This window comes from Haliotis cracherodii, unplaced genomic scaffold (genome assembly GCF_022045235.1).
Source record: "Haliotis cracherodii isolate W230 unplaced genomic scaffold, xgHalCrac1.p SCAF_1, whole genome shotgun sequence".
NCBI classification, from domain to species: Eukaryota; Metazoa; Mollusca; class Gastropoda; order Lepetellida; family Haliotidae; genus Haliotis; species Haliotis cracherodii.
In genome coordinates this window covers 40,708,605-40,726,452 of record NW_027266264.1, presented here as the reverse complement: position 1 = coordinate 40,726,452, position 17,848 = coordinate 40,708,605, and the positions used below count along the sequence as shown (strand labels likewise).

At 38.4% G+C, this 17,848-nt stretch overlaps 1 protein-coding gene across 1 annotated transcript in view; it reads left to right on the top strand.

The window, feature by feature from the left end:
* The window catches only part of LOC139477990 (mucin-22-like), a 230,692-nt gene that overhangs the window by 121,533 nt on the left and 91,311 nt on the right, over window positions 1–17,848 (top strand). The window contains exon 6 of the mRNA XM_071260407.1: window positions 1,519–1,581. Coding sequence (XP_071116508.1) covers window positions 1,519–1,581 — 63 coding nt within the window. The remainder of the gene's footprint in view (window positions 1–1,518; window positions 1,582–17,848) is intronic.

Sequence of the window (17,848 nt, the reverse complement as noted above, 5' to 3'; positions counted from 1 at the left end):
ACTATCCAAGAATGGGTATAAAAACATGTGTGTTAACGGGATTCCAGATGCATTGTTTAGCATCGTGCTGACAACAACCACTCAGAAAAACAACAAAATTATGCAATTATTCAACATTACGAAATGCCACGCCTGTCCAAAAATGAGCATCTGTGAGCCATTGGATGCTTGAAGCAGGATCAAGTCAACGTGATGTTGCAAGACAATTACCGTATTCGACGTAATAAGCGCTCAGGGCGCTCTCAAAATTAGAAATAGGGGGCTCTTATTAGAATATTATTTTGGTGAAAAAAACAGAGTTGAAAGATAAATTTCGTGGTTTATGCTGACAGCCTGAAATGTTTATATACGACAGATATATTTTTCCAGAATTTAATTGCCCATAATTAAGGGTGCATATAACACACGAGTGCGTATTATACACGAATAAATAAGTCTTGTGTACATTGATAAATCGGAAGGGGTGCTAATTGGGATTGTTCACTAGCCAATATATTAGCAAATGTCGCCGTGGGCGCTTATTAGAGCGGGGGCGCTTATTACGTCGAATACGGTAAGCGTCCACGGAAACACCATTTGGTGTTTATGGCAACATTGGCAACAGACGAATGCATTCAGAGACCATCCTTGGAGTGGCAGGCCACGTGTAACCAATAATCGACGAGACAGATGGATTCTAAAAACACACCTACGAAATCAATTCCAGCCAGCAACAGTGACTGCAAGAAGCATCCCTGGCCTTCAATGAATACCTTCACAAACCATACGTCATCGCCTCAGATGTGCAGGGATTGTTGCCAGAAGACCCGCCAGACGCCCCATTTTGAAAGGAAACCACCGTCAAGCACGTCTACAGTGGTGCAGACAGCGTCTACACTGGACGGCCATGCAGTGGGGACAAGTTCTATTCACTGACAAGTCTCGTTTTCACCTCAGCCACAGCGATGGACGGAATCGAGTGTACCGACGTCGAGGTGAATGTTACGTCAATCAATGTGTCATGGAAGAAGATCGGTTTGGGGGCGGCAGCGTTTTGGTATGGGGTGGAATTACAGCAAGACAGAGGGTTTCCGTTTGATAGTGGTAGAGGGAAATCTCAATGGACAGCGCTACCACGACGAGATCATCGGCCCTGTTGTTCTACCGTTTTTGCGTCGTCATGGCCCAGGCATTACCTTTCAACATGACAACACCCGGGCTAATATTGCTCGACTTGTTCTGGATTCTCTTCAACAAAACAGCGTGAATGTCATCCCCTGGCCGGCTCGCTCCCCTGATCTCTCACCTATCAAGCACATGTGGGATGAGATGGATTGGCGCCTTCGACGTCAACCAAGTGTTCCACAGACACTTCAGGAACTTCAAAACAAGGACTAGTGGACTAAAACTTAGTTTCTACCGCTGATGTGCCAGACTCACTTGGTCTGATATGGATTGTGATGTTTTGATAATGGTGTGACTTTACTTTAAGCAGCGAGCACCAACTCACTCACTCACTCACACTATTCCCCATTTCAGATTATCACTGATTACATCTACCATCAGATGGAGGAGGAAGGTCTTCAACGCATCAATGTTCCTGTAAGTTTATAATGCTGCTAAAGTAATGACAGAAATAGAAGGGAAATGGTTTGGGATTATTTTCATTTCAGGTAATCATACAAAGTACACATATTAAGAATTGATTTTCACTTTTTCAAACTGTAAAATGAAAGTCAATTGTTCTTATATCCCTATTTTATACTTCAAAGGATGTAGAAGTAATATCATTTTGTACGAGTGACTTCATGTTTACACTACCAAACACACAACAACCAACTGTATCGCAGATAAAATACTTTTCAAAACGAGATGACATGAAGTAATATCCCATCTTTCATAGTTTGGTTACAACAAATAGATTTAAATAATATCATCATTAGACGAGTAACGTCTAACAGAACTAACTCAGTTAGTCATTCTCAGTGACAGTGCATTGTAAAACATACTTCAAGTACAGGATGTCAAAATGGCCGACATGATCAACGTGACTGGGGAGATTTCTGCAGTTGTAGATGTACCTTCAGCGATTAGTTGTTAGTCATCATTGATCAACTGGTCAATCACTGAAAGGTGATTATAAAGATTTTAACCATGCTCCTTTGTCTTTGTCCGTGGTCAAACTAAATTGTTAGTTAAACACCACTTGGCAATGACAGAACTTCTCTTTTTTTCCCCTATCAGTTATCTTGATGATAGAACAATTTCATGAAAAATGTTTGTTGCAAACGGGATTGGAACCCAGGGAGTCTGCACTGTGAAATATGTTTTATGCAATTTTTATACAGTATGCTACTCTAGTATTTGCATCTAGTATATGCATTCTAGTATTTGTACAATACTTATGATTTGGCAGCTTTTCGTTCAAGGAAAGGAACAGATAGAAAAGAAATTACTATCTTGATCTTGATCAGGGCTATGTTTGCCCATAATAGGCCCATCAGCATGGAGAGGTAATATTTAGGTTACTGATAAAAGTGCTCGAGTTGGTTCAAAATGAATGGTATACTTGCCCGGGGATATGCATTTCATGACTCAAATCAGCAAAGCGTGAGGTGCATGTGTGAAAGGCTCAGGGGACAGATTTCATGTGCCTACTCACATAGTGTTCTCAAAGTTGAGCATAGAGTTCCTGAATATCTTACAAAATAACTTTTACTAAACAATGTTTTTTAAGCATTTTAGGTGCTATAAATGTTGGACATGGTTTAAGTATGTTAGACCACTCGGACCCCAGTGTCTAATCGTTGAAATGGTTGATTAATCCACTCGGCGCTGTGCGCCTTGTGGTTTAATTAACCATTTCAAGGATTAGACCCTGGGTCCCTGTGGTCTAACCTCTATGTGTTGAATAGACACAAAGTAAATGCATAGATTGCTGTAGAATGTTATAGGTGTGCATTTCCTTATTTTGTTCCAAGGATCGGTATTGGCAAGGATATTTTATCACAGGCATGCACTTTTTATAATGTATCTTTTTTTTCAATGTAAGCAAAAGTGCTGATTTGAAAATTAAAGTGTCTAAATGATCAGAAACAATGCTTCTGTATTTATTCTTGCAAGGGAATTCCAAGGAGTTTCTCCAGCAATGTGTAAGTAGTGTTACCGTAGGTGTTGGGTATGTGATACCCTTCTACCTCGCCAACTTATCCTTACCACTCCTTGGCTCTGTGGATGATGTAGCTCACTCAAAGCACAAGTCAGATTTGTTGCTCAAAGCCCATTTATTGGAGACAGAATTCTTGAATATTGTGGGAAGGCTAACATCTAGCCCCACGTGCCGAGGCAATATATCCTCCACCCAAGTAATATTACTATACTCTAGTCGTGGGGTGATGTAGCTCACTCAAATCATGAGGGTTGTTTTTCAATTCCATTTAGTGTAGAAATGAATACTTCACACAATAGTCTTCAGATATGTTCCTGTGGCCTGCCTAATATTGTCATAGTGACTGATTTACGACTACCATTGTCTGAAGAACATTTGACTCCAAAGGCTAATTACCCTGTAGCCATGACATGTTTATGTCTCCGTAACTTAATTGTCATTATTTATAAGACACTAATCCCCATTGTTAATCCTCACCAACATTTCATTGTATTTTGACTGTCAGTCAGCCTGGACTACCATGTCACTTCCCTTTAACTACTGCTTTTTATCCCCCCGGCATATAATGCTGGGGGATATAGCGATCAGCCAGTCTGTCTATCTGTCTGTCTGTCCATCTGACCGTCTGTCCGTCTGTAATCATTTCCTTTTCCGGGGCAGAATTCGAAAACCATTCAGTGTATTTGATCGAAACTTGGCAAATCTATCAGGACATACTGAAGTGGTGCCTTTTGATATTTTGGGATTTTTCTAATTTTTATCTTTTTAAATTTTTATGGAATGAAGTTGGACATAGACTCAATTGGGGATGGGGTTCGTTTCCGGGGCAGAATTTAAAAACCATTCAATGTATTTGATCGAAACTTGGCAAAGCTATCAGGCAAATACTGAAGTAGTGCCTATTGATATTTTGGGATTTTTTCTAATTTTTATTTTTTTTAAATTTTTACGGAATGAAGTTGGACATAGACTCAATCGGGGATGGGGTTTGTTTCCGGGGCAGAATTCGAAAACCATTCAGTGTATTTGATCGAAACTTGGCAAAGCTATCAGGCACATACTGAAGTGGTGCCTTTTGACATTTTGGGATTTTTCTAATTTTTATTTTTTACAATTTTTATGGAATGAAGTTGGCCATAGACTCAATCGGGGATGGGTTTCGTTTCCGGGGCAGAATTCGAAAAACAATTCAGTGTATTTGATCTGACTTGGCAAAGCTATCAGGCATATACTGAAGTGATGCCTTTTGATATTATTTTTTTTTACGAATTTTTATTTTTTACAATTTTTATGGAAAGAAGTTGGATCTAGACTCCATTGGGGAACGGGTTCGTTTCCGGGACAGAATTTGAAAACCATTCAGTGGGTAAACAATGTATGCTTCTAAAAGAACATTCAACTGTTGACTCATTACATACAGAATTGCACATTTACTAGTGGTTACTTTACAGACAGCTGCCGGGGGGATGTGTCATCTTTTTGATGACTCTTGTTATAGTATGGCATTTATTGCCTTAATTGATCATCCCCTGAACTGCGTCGGTTCATCACGCCCATATGTCCAATGTCCAAAGCAACGTCATTGTCTCTTTGTCTGTCCATTGTTGTTCATAACTATATATGTGTTACCATTACATGGTGTTAGTCAAGCTTGGTATTCCGAGCATGGGTGTAAGGACAACCTCGAGCAGGATGTGCCTCGTAGGAAACGTCCAGAGGTTGAGCTGAAGCTCCGCAAACCTCATGTATGCCTGAGCTGGAAAGTCCGCTCATCGCTGTGTTTGTTTGGTCAGAGCAGGTATTCCGCTCATTGTGCAATTGTTGTTTATTGTTTACATTTTGTGCATAAAGCGTTCCCGGACAGTGATGTCGATTTTGTTCTTTATTCCCCTAAGAGCTAATTCCCCGTCAACATGCCCATTGACAATATCTTCACACAATACAACACATATACCAGATGATATAATGAAAAGCACAGCAATGTTCCAATTTGAATCTGAACATATCGCTTTGAATCCAACAGTAGAGAGGACTTTAGAGAGAACCTCTCAGGTCTGCGGGGAGAATCGAACACCCACTCCACTCTCTGACAACTAACAAAATACTATCATCCTAATTCTTTGTTCTCTTTGTCTTTCTCTATTTTAACCAATGCCCAAACCGAAAAGAGACATATCTCTTTGTTTCAGTAACAAATGAGTCACAACTTTAGTCTCTTTGATTCTTTGTTTCAAAACTAACTCATTTCCATTTTGTCAAGTTTGGGTTGAGATTCAAACAATATCACCGTGCTTCACCTGACTAACCCGCTCCCATCAGCCATCTGGTCTCTCATGAACACAAAGTGTATCAGGAAAGTTCTAGACATTTTGGTGCCCAAAATGTTATTAAAAAGTATCATTTGTAGCTTCCAGTTAATGGCCGACTATTCCCTCTATACTCCCTGGTGATAATTTGCAATAACTTGAGTATTTTTATTAAACCTGTAACAGCTTGGAATAAAATTATTCATGATCTATATTCAGAGGTCCTTGCTTCACCAATTTACTGTTATCCTATACATTTCTGAGAACAAAATTCAATCTGAAATGTTTGAATGTTTATATATCAAAATATATACATGTATATCGAAATACCCTTGTTTAACTATATCAGATTAGTAGGCACCAGGAAACTCCAAACAGACCATTAAAGTCAAGCAGTACATTTCTACAATATCTGGTCACGTCAAAAAACATCTTCTATTTGCTCTCTGGCACTTAGACCCAATCTTGCTACTTTTCTTCTGACACATGAATAAATATTTCTATCCTAAAGAGAAACAGAAGCATTCAGTCTTCGGGCTCACAGGCCGATGGTTCTTCCAAGTACAATCACCCTGCTTCTCTCCAGTTTCCTACTTACATATTTACCCTAGATCTTCGTAGAATTTCAAAAACAGCATTCATATGTCATGTCTTTCGAAGGGGGTAATTTTAACAAAATAATAATTGATGTTGGATTTTGTAATGAATTTAATTTTAAATTTAAAACATGTTATCTTGTTTCTATAATCAAGCTGCTGAAATCATGTTTTAAAGGGGCACTGATCTAAAGCAATTCCCCGGACTGGTTGTAGCCTTTGTTATTGTTTGTTCCCCTGTGAGTACCCGGATGATACGCAAGGCAACTGAGCGTGACCAGAGACTGGGCTACCGTCTGCAAGGAGAGCTAAATAAACTTGGAGGCTGGAGGCAATACTTGTTTTACGCATTTTTGCATAAACACTGATTGGTTAACTGTGATCTATAAAGATTTTGACAAAGGGCGCATTAATTAATTTATTCAGCGTAAACAAACAGACAAAAAGAACAACGGAGCTCATCGGATGTTGTCATTTGGAAATACCCCAGATGGTTATAGTTTAATACTAAAAAAAGTATCCATGCAGTGAAAGCATTTTCGGATTTCGGCTTGTGTCGATATAATACGATTACTACTCCCTTGTTGTCATCCACGTTTTCTCGTATAACCCTACACTTGTGTGTATTTGTCGTCATTCACTTGATGCTCAGTTAATGAATTTATTACAGGTACAATTAGTGGTAGCACCACTTAGATTACCTGACAAAGGTTCCCATTTGGCATTTATTGTGTCTGGGGTAATTATTCAATCTAAATCCAGGTTTGAAGTGAGGTGAAATGTGTGTTATGTAATATGCATGTGGCAGCCCAGCAAGAGATGACTGATCAGTTGATTTACATTTTTTTTGTAAATCAACTGATCGTTCCTAGTCTTCAAAGGATTAACAGAAAATACGTTGATTGATTAATCACTGTTATCTTGCACAGTGGATATGTCAAGAGTTAGTGTTTACATGTCTAGGTTTACTACAACAAAGGGAATACACTCATATCATTGTGTGAGGTGCCGATGTAAAAACAACATACTTTGTTCAAAGGGTTAACTGATAATACGTTGATTGATTGCTCATTGTTATCTATCACTCAATGGACTTTTAGGAACCGTGGACGTTACGAAAATAGTTGTCACGTGGGCTTTCTCAGCCGACCCTTGAGACTTGACACATATGTAAAACACCTGAAACAATCCAAGTGATCAGTTGAGAAACGAACACGGGATATCCCAAAACAATATATATCTTTTAAAATATTTGATTGTTACTGAGACACGTGACATCGAATAAGTTTCTTTGTACAGCTGCAGACGAGTGGGATATTGTTCCTTTGTGTGGAATTCACGGATAAATTCCTCGAACAAGGAAGCTGCCTAAAATTTATACACATAAATTTGGTAGGTTGTAATTATGATATTTGCATTTTGTTTTCCTTCATTTGAACCGATTCGTTCTTGTTTCTCTACGTCTTGGTTAGGAAATTCTTCAATGATCGATAGACGTTGTTTTCACAGGTCTTTTCCTTTGTAAGCATGTATATATTACCGTCAATTTGTAAAATGTGATTCTCTCAGGCAATTTATAAAATGTGTAAATATTTCAGTCATTTTGACTAAAAAATCTGTCCAGATTGATTAAGACGATCAAAAGGGCCTACAAACATCACAACAGATTATTATGTAGGATTAGAAGCCAAACAGCATAGAAATGTACTTTTCAACGTATCATTTTCAGTCTCTTGGCGATCACATTAAACATCAAAATGTTTGGAATTCGTTATCATAATAATACAGATGGAAATGTTTTTCAGTCACTTTGTAAAATAACTGAATATATATATTTAGACGTTTAATAAATTTGTTACACATTTTGACAGTAAAAAAATATACACAGTATAAAAAAAAGCAATGCTCTGGTGAAATATTTACTTTGTGTTGCAAGTCAAAATAGTGTAAACGAAAATCGCAAAATTACCAAGCAAGTGACATATCAAAACTTCGTCACCATTACCCCTGCTACCCACAAAGATACCTACGTTTCCTTATTATCTCGAAAACTGTATTTCATTTTGTTGATCAATGTGACCATACGCCCTTATTACTACCCATAAAAGTGACTAATGCGCTTACGAATGGCGCAGCAGAGGTCGCGAACTAGTCTAGATTTCTGCTATACATCCGGGTACTCACTGGGAAAAAACAATAACAAAGGCAACAACCAGTCCCGGGGAATTGCGTTAGATCAGTGCCCCTTTAAGTATTTGTGTACTTTCTACATAGTTGCTAATCTAATTACAGTGCTCCCTCACTATTGCGCCCTTCAATATAGCGCTAACTCGGTTATAGTAAGCGGTAATGCATGGCTCCCCAAATTTATTTACATATTCTCAGGAAATAGCAGTCAACAAATCCAAACTGAAGTATGCAATTTAATTCCATTATTATACTACCAGGTTTTAAAAAGGTGTTCATTGTATATATGGACTTATGTCTGTAATATAATATATGAAATATTCAATTTCATTCAATATTGTTTACATTAATTTTGGCGAAATTCTATGTGAAATGATTAATATATCGCACAACTTAACCATTATTTACAGCAACTACGGTCAGATTACTGTAACCTTAGGTTCTTGGTACTTTACCCTTCTACCTCTGGTCACTTGTACTTATCAACCACTCCTTGGTTCTAGGGATGATGTAGCTCTCTCAAAATCACAAGTCAACTGGTTTGCTCAAGTCCTTTTTATTTATGATAGAATTAATCATAAATATACACACATGGTCCTCAGATAAGTTCTTGTTGTTGCCTGTATTACTTAAGTACAACACATACCTAGATGATGCGTTGAAGAGCCTGATGGTTTTTCTTCTGATGAACGTTTAACTCTACTTCTTTTCTGACCCGGGATCCCAATTTACAGTGAACCTTTCTGTTCAGCTGTATGCTCCCGACTCCCCGCACCACTCTCGGACAACTAACAAAATACTATCGATGATAATTTTAGCTCCTCCCACCAAAATCATATTTGACATCATGAGAAATGAGTCACAATGCTCATTTCCCAATGAACCCCAATTTCCATTGTAATCAGTTTTATCCTCAAACTCTTCTCGACTAACCAACTTGATTACTTTCCTAGGGTCATTGGTCAACTCGGACATACTCACAAAATCAAATACCATCAAATACTCTGTCAGACTGGAAGGCCCGAAAAGATACTTAATCATGTTATTTAGACATTCCAATCAAGCAGTAGTGTTCAGAAATATTTGATCACCACAAGACTAACAACTTTGTTCCATCCATTTATCTCCCTTCTGACATTTTCATTGCAAGACTAATTCTACTAATTCATTGTACTAATGAAAAGTTGTACTCTATCACTTAAGAGAAGCAAAACCAATAATCACTTGCCCTAGGGGTGATGCCCTCACCCTGCACAATCACTTCTCTCATATGCGTCTATATTTTACCCAAAAGCTTAATTTAGTAAACTACATTTTAAGTAATTATTAAAAAACCCTTTCTCCAAAATACCCTGGTTATACATGCCCTTCCCGTTGTAGAGCATGTCCCATGCGATTGACCAATGATAACAGAATATGAAATGTAAATACAATAGTACAATATGAATATGTAACAACTTGTGTGTGTATGCATCTGAGGACCAGAAAAATCAATACAATGAAATTTTACAAGGTAATGTCTCAGATAGGATCTGTCTTGGGTTGTACCTATCTGAGGATAATAACATGTTAAGGCTTATTAAGACATAATCAAATTATTCTTTGTAAAGTTTTCAGGGGTTTTTTTTCTTCGGTAGATGCAGTTTTGTGAAATAAAACATCTTCTCAACGTTTTGATTTCCTATATATATATATAGACATGTGAGCATTTTTCTTCAGGCAAAAATCACAATAACTTTACAACACCAACTAAACAACTTATCATCAATGTCCTAATCGTGTATACTTATTACTCCCTTGATTAACCAGTCCAAGTCATCAGGGTCAACTCTAAAATGTAGACCTGAGTCTGAGGAAGTGTCACTTTCGCTGTCACTTTCACTATCAACTACATTAAGAACCACAATAGGCGGACTTGCTCTTATTGTGAAAAATCCACCTCGAATAAACTGGTCTGAATAAGGCCAGTAATGTACCATTAAATGAGAATTTTTTTTAAGGAAAGCGGCTCTCCACCATCTTGTAGAATGAGGCTGCTCATCCCTACAAGTACGATAGTGGAAAGTTTGACTTTCTGAAGCGTCAGGTAATTCTAACTGATACTCTGATATGGTAGCATAAAAGTCCTGATGTTCGAGAGGATCATCCATCTGGAGTTCTGGAATGAGGAACTGAAACTCATTCCCTATCATTCCAAATGCCATGCCATCCAAGAATAAACTTCGGACCACCTCACAAGCATAGCTTGTGTTAGTCCCGGACCTTCTTTGGGCCACAAAATAGGGTAGTAACAGAGTATCCGATATATCCCCTCGTATGTTAGCATCCATCCTGACCTGACATACTTCACACCGAAGTGTGTTGTTACTGTCAACAAACAAATGTCCATTGTCCTGTTCTGTCATCCTGCCTAATGTGCCAGCAATACTATCCCTTAGCTCAAAATCAACCTTTTTCGAAATAATCAACACATGCATGGTACATGTTGCATGGTACATACGTTTGCACCATGCACAATGCTGCACTTCGTAGCACTTACTTGCATAACGGTCTACATCAAACAAGTCTTCTAGGCAATATCCACACCTTTTCCAGGTATTGTGGAAAGGGAAATGATCATTGTGGGCAAGTGGTGTCCACCGCAACCTAAGCTGAATGTTTAAATTACCTTCATCCCCAAATACACAAAATTTATTGACTTGATCGGTAGTATACCCAGCTCCTTGCAGGTAAGCATAGAAGAAGGGCATCAAATTTTTTCGATAGGGCGAAGTATAACAAATCATAAGAGAATCTCCTACATTAGACGGTGTCAACATGCCGACTAATCCCAACTTAACTATGTCAAAGAAGCCGAAATACATCCCATATATGACCATGGTTATGGGTGGAATTTGAAATCCTCGGTACCTTCTATTTTTCATAGTGGTGGCGATTGGCAACCGGTTGTCGAAAATAGGTTCCTTTAAATCATAAGCGAAGATTGCCAAAATCTCCTTATGAATATAAGGAGTTATTAGTTCTGGTACCTCTAAGTAAATAACTACAGGCATGTCAACTCCACAGTATAAGCTCAACAAATTTGCAAAGAACAAGGCCCATTCAGCCCATGTTCTCACCTGTTCTTGCATAATGGTGACAGTTTCACCATGATTGATGGAATTTCTGAAAGCACCAGTAACCCTATATCCTGTTCATTTTTAGTATATAAGTAATTGATGTCAACTAAATACATTATAATTATTCACAATACTAAGATATATAGTAAGACACAACAATGTCTTACACAGACGTCTAACTATTGGAGGTGTACCACAGTGGTCAACGACCGGTGACTAGCCAAGCAAGTGCGTGATAAGCAATATAGGCAAAAATATGCGTAATTGTTAGAAGTATGCACTATAGAGATAATTGTAATCACAAGCGATATCACAAATTTCACTATACTTTGGGGTACGAGCTCGCCACACCAATCCCCCGTGTGAACTATCATGGCACGTTTAAGCGTATAGTCTGATTGCAGCCAAGCAGTTCTATTTACATTTGCAATCAGACTGATTTAGTTTTTTTTGCATAACTTGCCAGTATGTAGACTACGGTACATTATATACATTGAGAACATTCAGTTTTGTTTAGGTATCAATTTAACTACTTCAAAGCAAATAGCTACAGTATTTATATCGTGCTTCATAATCAACACATCAATTTAAAACTCTATACAACAGATTACCATTTTTTTTCATATCAACACAACATCAACTTAATATTACATTTCTGAACATGCATTTATGTAGGGTATTACCAAATGTTCCCTTTGAAGGTTATCCCCTATACGATCCATCAACAAGTATTGAAGACATCAAACATGCCACAACATACATATTTCTATCAGTAAAATTGATCACAAATGTTTTTGTATGTAACATCTGCATCTACCAATACAGCATACATTTTCAAACAATCCAAAAAACCTGCGATGTAATGCAATGCACCTTTTTCAACATACCTGTAACATACAACAGATATATTTTCTCTAAAAAATTCGATACATTTTGTTATCAATTTATAAGTACACACATTTGTATACAATATATTCATGTATACAGGTAAGTATAATCAACATATTTGAATACAATATAACATCAACATTAATACAAGAGGACACTAGTATGTCTGAGATCACTTAAATCTAAATTTAAATTTCTAAAACTGTGACATTTCAATGTTCTCTGGTCTCTGCGGAACTGATGGATAAATTAATTTTACATCCCTAACAGTAGCTGTTTGAGTAGCGGTGGTGCAAGGTAGTGGAGCAGAAGGTCTACCCGATTCGTTAACAACTATGGGATATTGTACGTTCCGATGTATCAGAGAAATACTTGCTATGTATTCCTCATCCATCATTCTGGTCAGTCTACCTGCCTTAACCCATGATAGAGATACCTTCCTGGGTAGCTCTATGCGTTCATTAGTAATGGTATTTACCAAACTCAGTTTGTTAGGTCCCTATGACAAAATCATGTCAAATTTTACCAATCGTCTTGTAATGGAGATCGATTGTGGAATCATGTTTGTTCCTAAACTTCTAATATATAATGGACTAGCTGGAATCGTGGCCAAGGTAACGTGAGTACATCTAGTTCTAGATGCCAGTTCTACTTCCAAATAAGTCTTAGAATTTCTCATTCTTTTCATGATAATGTACACTGCTATGGCAAAGATAACCAAAACTTCTGCATAGAAGAGAATATTAATATCAAACATTGCTTTGATATTTGCCAGGTTATTATCGGTTGAAGCCTTTGTGGGGGATGGAGTTGGTGGAAGCCATCTAAAACGCCTTTCTGAGTTTCGGTTCAGAAACGAAGCTTAAGCTTTCTCAAGATGACAAGCCAAAATTAGTACACATAGCCTTCTTGACAGAATTCCCATGTAGATAGTTAAAAGTATGAGTCCAAAGAAGCATCCATAAATCATATATGATGTTCCTGATAGCCATTGAGTCCCTCCTACTGGAGTCCAGCTATTCATAAAAATAGGGTCGGTTGGGTCAGTGTAAATTATTTTATTTTGTTTTGCGAGTTTCACAGCTCTACGAAGACTATTTCTTATCTTTTTATCATCACCCATTATTTTTTAAAAGGTATGGTTAGCCAACTGTAAATGCTGGAATATCATAGCTAGCAGGTTCATCCATTAGGAAATTTTCCACTTCTGCTCTGAGATCATCTGCCGAAAAGTAGTGTCTCAGTAGCCCTACATTCAGAGGATATTTGAAATTAGTTTTTGTGGTTGCTTCATGACATCCTGTCAGTCTAGGTGGTATTGTCATTCCGTCTCCATCCACTCTACAGTTGCACAACAATGGTATAACGCACAAACTACAGCCTTTCATCGTCTTGGTCTTATCTGCACTAGAGTAGACAATTTTGGAAATTCCAGATAACAAAAGGTCGCCAGAATTTAGTTCAAACATGAAATGACCTGCTCCATTTGGAACAAGTCCAATTTCACAAACTTCATGAACCAAGTCAATATCATTAAGGAACAAAGCCAAATTGCATGAATGATTTTGAAATGATCTTTGAGCTGGTAGATTGTGGCATTTTATAAGCATTTGATTTTGAGTGCAAAGTTCATATTGATCACTTGTGAATTCCAAAAACGTCTCATCAGCTGTGGAAATGGCAATATATGGTATGGTCTCACCAACCACTGTGGCATCACCAGAAATGTGATTTAGAGGAATTGGGAATAACTTAACTTGATAAAGTTGTGTTTCTCTATCTTTGGATGTTACTGGTAACATCATAGTGACATAAACAGTACTGTCATGTCTTACATAATGTACCTTGGTAGCTGTGTAATAGTATGGCAAATCCTTATGAGCCAGATGTAAATTTGGATATTTATCCTTCAATGCTCTTCTTATTTTTGATAGAGCACGCCTTAAATGTCGGAAAGGTATCCGCTCGGGTGATAGTACATTTTCTAACAACTTATATAATCCTGTGCTCAACCGATTAATCTTATTTTCAACCATAGTAGCAAAATGTAACTCCTTTGCAACAAGTGGTATCCAATGTGCATACATGGCCTGAAACCATCGTATCTTACCATCCTCTACATTTATCAGTTCAGTCAGTTCATTATGATTTGCAATTATACCTTGCTTCAAACCGTCCATTCTGTCATTGGCCTTAGACATGTACGAACCCATGTAATCTTGTGACAAATTAAAAGCTGCTTCTTCCGCTCTCATTCTATGTGATAAGATATTGATATGTTGTTGTATTATGTTCACGTCGCTGTCATGGGCGGTTCCAAATAAATTATGTGAGAATTCACCAATAAAAGGTAGCAATGCTCTCTTAGAGCGAGTCTGAGAACCAGGAATTGGACCTTGAGGAATAATGTTTTTGATCAAAGTGACCCAATCAACCAAGTTGTTTAAAGTGTCATCATGTATGCGATAAGTAAAATTCAATTACAGCCCTCATGTTCTCATCACAGGACGTGCGATTCCTTAGAAGGCTAGCATTCTTACAAACATCTCGAGGCAGAGTCGGATAGTTAGAGATCTTGGGCAATTCAATAGCAAACGTATGATACCACGTCTGTTCATAAGTTAAGAGTCTTCCCATGTGACTGAAGGTAGTACCCCAGTGAAGACGATAGATATCCGGAACGCATGACGCCAATGGTACCGAGTTCCACATCACCAGTAGTGTCATCATCACCTTAAGTGCGAAGTCGAACGGTCCTGTAGAACACAAATAGCCAAGTAAACTCTCAGATTTCTAGATCTGATCTCAGTTGGGTTTTTTCTATCCCTATGAAACCATAGTGTTCCTATTTGTAAAACAATATCCAACAATCCCAATTGATCGTCATCATTGTACCATACAACATATTAACTTCCCATATATGTCTACCAACATTAAGGAAACCGCAGAACACAGCGCTATGCTCATACAGTCTCAATTCATGTGTCAACAATATGTTGTACTTGTGGGTCAGTTGAATATTGATAGAGCTAAAGGCCTGGTCATGTAACTTCTTTAAATTCTAATGTCAATTCGGTCCCATTGATTAGCAGTCGTATTTTCTTTCTAACTCACATAGTTGAATCCTTGTCAACTGTCTTTGCGCAAATCCGTATCATATTCTGAATCATTCACAAAACATCTCCTCTCCTCAACAGGAGGTACACAATAGCCTTCTGACTAGGCAAAACTTTCTGAACATATTACCGGTATGATTGGCTAATCATCTACACACCACGACCGATTTATAGGTCTTCACCCAGGCTATGAGACAAATCGACCCTCTGTCCTTCGTCCCCAGTGAATTCATCGTTAGTCTTTCGACTGTCCTCAATATACTCAGCAACTTGAGGTAGAGACATATCTACCTCACCACTAGAGACTGTCAGGCATCTCTAGACTTGATCTTTCAAGCTTTGAAACAGCATAGGCATTATTTCCTCATCTATGTGTTTATAATATTCAAATAACGTAGGCATGTCTCCTCTACGTCCTTGTCGACATTATTACTACGTGGGCATGTCTCCTCCACTGCTTGACATACATGTGAGGTACTCCTTGTAAACAGTCACACATGTGAAGTGCTCCTTGTAAACAGTCATACATGTGAGGTGCTCCTTGTAAACAGTCACACATGTGAGGTACTCCTTGTAAACAGTTACACATGTGAAGTGCTCCTTGTAAACAGTCATACATGTGAGGTGCTCCTTGTAAACAGTCACACATGTGAGGTACTCCTTGTAAACAGTCATACATATGAGGTGCTCCTTGTAAACAGTCACACATGTGAGGTACTCCTTGTAAACAGTTACACATGTGAAGTGCTCCTTGTAAACAGTCATACATGTGAGGTGCTCCTTGTAAACAGTCACACATGTGAGGTACTCCTTGTAAACAGTTACACATGTGAGGTGCTCCTTGTAAACAGTCATACATGTGAGGTGCTCCTTGTAAACAGTCACACATGTGAGGTACTCCTTGTAAACAGTCATACATATGAGGTGCTCCTTGTAAACAGTCACACATGTGAGGTACTCCTTGTAAACAGTTACACATGTGAAGTGCTCCTTGTAAACAGTCATACATGTGAGGTGCTCCTTGTAAACAGTCACACATGTGAGGTACTCTTTGTAAACAGTTACACATGTGAGGTGCTACTTGTAAACAGTCATACATGTGAGGTACTCCTTGTAAACAGTCATACATGTGAGGTGCTCCTTGTAAACAGTCACACATGTGAGGTGCTCCTTGTAAACAGTCATACATGTGAGGTGCTCCTTGTAAACAGTCACACATGTGAAGTACTCCTTGTAAACAGTCATACATGTGAAGTACTCCTTGTAAACAGTCATACATGTGAGGTGCTCCTTGTAAACAGTCACACATGTGAGGTACTCCTTGTAAACAGTTACACATGTGAAGTGCTCCTTGTAAACAGTCATACATGTGAGGTGCTCCTTGTAAACAGTCACACATGTGAGGTACTCCTTGTAAACAGTTACACATGTGAGGTGCTCCTTGTAAACAGTCATACATGTGAGGTGCTCCTTGTAAACAGTCACACATATGAGGTACTCCTTGTAAACAGTTATACATGTGAGATGCTCCTTGTAAACAGTCACACATGTGAGGTACTCCTTGTAAACAGTTACACATGTGAGGTGCTCCTTGTAAACAGTTATACATGTGAGATGCTCCTTGTAAACAGTCACACATGTGAGGTACTCCTTGTAAACAGTTACACATGTGAGGTGCTCCTTGTAAACAGTTACATATGTGAGGTGCTCCTTGTAAACAGTTACACATGTGAGGTGCACCTTGTAAAACAGTCACAAATGTGAGGTTCAACTTGTAAACAGTCATACATGTGAGGTGCTCCTTGTAAACAGTCCCACATGTGAGGTGCTCCTTGTAAACAGTCCCACATGTGAGGTTCACCTTGTAATAAGTCATACATGTGAGGTGCTCATTGTAAACAGTCACACATGTGAGGTGCTCCTTGTAAACAGTCACACATGTGAGGTTCACCTTGTAATAAGTCATACATGTGAGGTGCTCATTGTAAACAGTCACATGTGAGGTGCTCCTTGTAAACAGTCATACATGTGAGGTACTCCTTGTAAACAGTCACACATGTGAAGTGCTCCTTGTAAACAATTACATATGTGAGGTACTCCTTGTAAACAGTTACACATGTGAGGTGCACCTTGTAAAACAGTCACACATGTGAGGTTCACCTTGTAAACAGTCATACATGTGAGGTGCTCCTTGTAAACAGTCATACATGTGAGGTGCTCCTTGTAAACAGTCCCACATGTGAGGTACTCCTTGTAAACAGTCAGACATGTGAGGTGCTCCTTGTAAACAGTTATACATGTGAGGTGCTCCTTGTAAACAGTCATACATGTGAGGTGCTCCTTGTAAACAGTCATACATGTGAGGTGCTCCTTGTAAACAGTCCCACATGTGAGGTTCACCTTGTATAAGTCATACATGTGAGGTGCTCCTTGTAAACAGTCATACATGTGAGGTGCTCATTGTAAACAGTCCCACGTGTGAGGTGCT